The 2427-nt window shown below is 50.2% G+C and overlaps 1 protein-coding gene across 1 annotated transcript in view; it reads left to right on the top strand.

Annotated features, from left to right (window-relative positions):
• Positions 1–474: 474 nt before the first annotated feature.
• Positions 475–2427, top strand: part of Cep78 (centrosomal protein 78) — a 28817-nt gene continuing 26864 nt past the window's right edge. Inside the window, exon 1 of the mRNA XM_051146206.1 lies at positions 475–771. Within this exon, the coding sequence (XP_051002163.1) occupies positions 519–771 (253 nt within the window). The 5' untranslated portion in view covers positions 475–518. The remainder of the gene's footprint in view (positions 772–2427) is intronic.

Genomic DNA, 2427 nt, shown 5'->3' with positions numbered 1-2427 from the left:
GAAAGAGAAAAGAAAGGAAAGGAGCCAGCATCGACGGATAATACTAAGCTAAGCTCTAGTTTCGTCTAACCCAAAGAAGGGAGGAAACAACGGAAGCCTCCTGGTTTGCATACGGGGTTGGGAAATTCCTCCTGTGAATTCTCTCAGTGAGGAAGCACAAGCAGTTGAGTGCTTCGAAGAATCTTCTCGAGGCCAAGCCCGGGTTCTCAGACGCATCCCTCCAGGGCACCTTATTTGCGGTACCCATCAGCAGCGCCTTCACTGTAGAGGACACATACCAGCATCTCAAGCGGACCGGGCCGGGCGCAGGCCCTGGCGCGACCTGGTGGGCGTGGCCTGCACTCTGACGCACAGCGAACGTGCGGACGCACAGCGCCGTGTGCGCACGCCTCCCGCGGGAGCTCGCGGGCGACTGGAAAGGCGGAGGCGGGCAGAGCGGGCAGAGCAGGCGCTAACCGCCCCGGGCGAGGCGGGAGGCGGCGCGGGGCGGCTGGTGGAGGTCCCCGGGGCTGCCGGTCATGATCGACTCTGTGAAACTCCGGCGCGACTGCGCGGCCGACTTCTTCTCGCACTATGAGTACCTGTGCGCGCTGCAGGACTCGGTGCCGCTGCCCGCCGTGCGCGCCTGCCTGCGGGACGGCGTGCTGGACTTCAACGCCGACCGGCTGCGCGCGGTGGACTGGGCGCCGCTGCTCAGCACGCTCAGGGTGAACCGCGACCTGCCTTTGGTGGCCATCAAGAGCTCCTTCCAGCCGTGGCTCGGGGAGACAGGTCTGTGGCCCGGAGGTGCAAGGGTTCTGTCCGAAGAGGGAGCCCGGTGCAGCGTAAGCCTTGTGAAGCGGCCTCACCCAGCCACAAAGGAGGATTGGCCGTTGTCTCGCTTGCTGGTTGCTACCTCGAGCGGCTGGTTGTCTGGAGGAGTCGTCTAGATACGGCGTATGGCTCCAGATTGCCCCTTATCACAGGGAGAATGGCCAGCTATGCTCCCTGAAGGAAATATGCAGGATAATTTAGCTAATGGTTTAACCCACTCATGCTTTTGCCTCTTCTTTTTAGGGCTTTAAATTTACAATCTCCCCTCTTAATTGCAAGCGTAATACAGAAAAGGTGTGGTTGAAAAATAGAAAGGAAAAAAATATAACAAAACAAAACAAAATCTCCTTCAGGGATGTCTTTTAGGATTTTTAGAAAAATGTGTAAGTGTTTTGCCTTCGTGTATGTATGTGCATTGCGTGTGTTCAGTGTCTGCGGAGTCTGTCTAGAAAAGGGGTCGGAACCCCTGGAACTAGGGTTGCACGCTGTTGTGAGCCACCATACGAATGCCTGGGAACTGAACTCGCATCCTTTTCAAGAACAGCAAGTACACCTAACCGCTGAGCCATCTTTCCAGACCAAGGGACTATTATTTTTAGCATCTCGTTGTAAACAGTTACTTCTGGTTATTTGCAGATAACGTGCATAACTCCCCAAAACAAGTCATTGTGGTTCTATGGTCAATCATGAATATTTGCTTAGCTGCCAAAAATTTTATCATCCAATATGTGTGTTCCTTACTGATTTGTGTATTTGTATGGCTGTGTATCTTAACTGTCTCCACATGTATACACACACAGAAACCAGAAGAGGATGTTGGGTGTCCTCTGATCTCTCTCCACCCATTATTTTGAGATAGGGTCTCTTGAACCCGAGTCTCTGTTTTCTCAGCTTGGATGGAAGCCAGCTAACCCTAATCGACCTCTTGACTCCGCCCCCTTCCATGCTGGAGTTTTAAGTCCTGCTCCTGAGGCCTAGTTTATGTATGTGCTGAGACCTTAACTCCAGACTTCACGATTGTACAGCAAATGACTTTAACAGCTGAGCCATCTTTCCACATCCTCTTTTATTTTTAGATTTGCAAATAATTGTGTGTCTATGCATGTGGGTGGGTGTGTGCATGCATGTGCATGTTTGCATGTGTAGGCACATGTTCTTATGTACATGAGGCTAGAGGCTGAGAATGGAAATTTTCCTCTATTGCTTTCCAATTTGTTGAAAACTGAGGCAGGTTTTTTTGCTGCACTCGGGGGACTTGCTGATTCCATTGTCTAGCTAGCTAGTTTGCCCCAGGGATCTCTTGTTGCTTCCGAGAGATTACAGGCTTTTACCTTGCTGGGGTTCCAAATTTGGATCCATGCATTTTCCCTTTCAAGCACTTTTTATCAGTTTGGCCATCTCAGCCCCTAATTACTTTCTTTCCTTCCTTCCTTCCTTCCTTCTCCTTTTCCTTCTTTTTTTTTTTTTTTTTTTTAAGAGTACTATCATGTAAGAAAAACAGGGTTGGTTGGTCACAACCTAAGGTTTGAATTTCATATTTTAAACTCTTAACTCTCACACATATAAAAAGACATCGAAACAAGCCTGTCAGACGAGCATGGTGGTGCACACCTT

The sequence above is a fragment of the Acomys russatus genome, chromosome 5 (genome assembly GCF_903995435.1).
Source record: "Acomys russatus chromosome 5, mAcoRus1.1, whole genome shotgun sequence".
NCBI classification, from domain to species: domain Eukaryota; kingdom Metazoa; phylum Chordata; class Mammalia; order Rodentia; family Muridae; genus Acomys; species Acomys russatus.
Note: the sequence above shows the minus strand (reverse complement) of the source record. Positions and strands in the feature narration are given on the sequence as shown.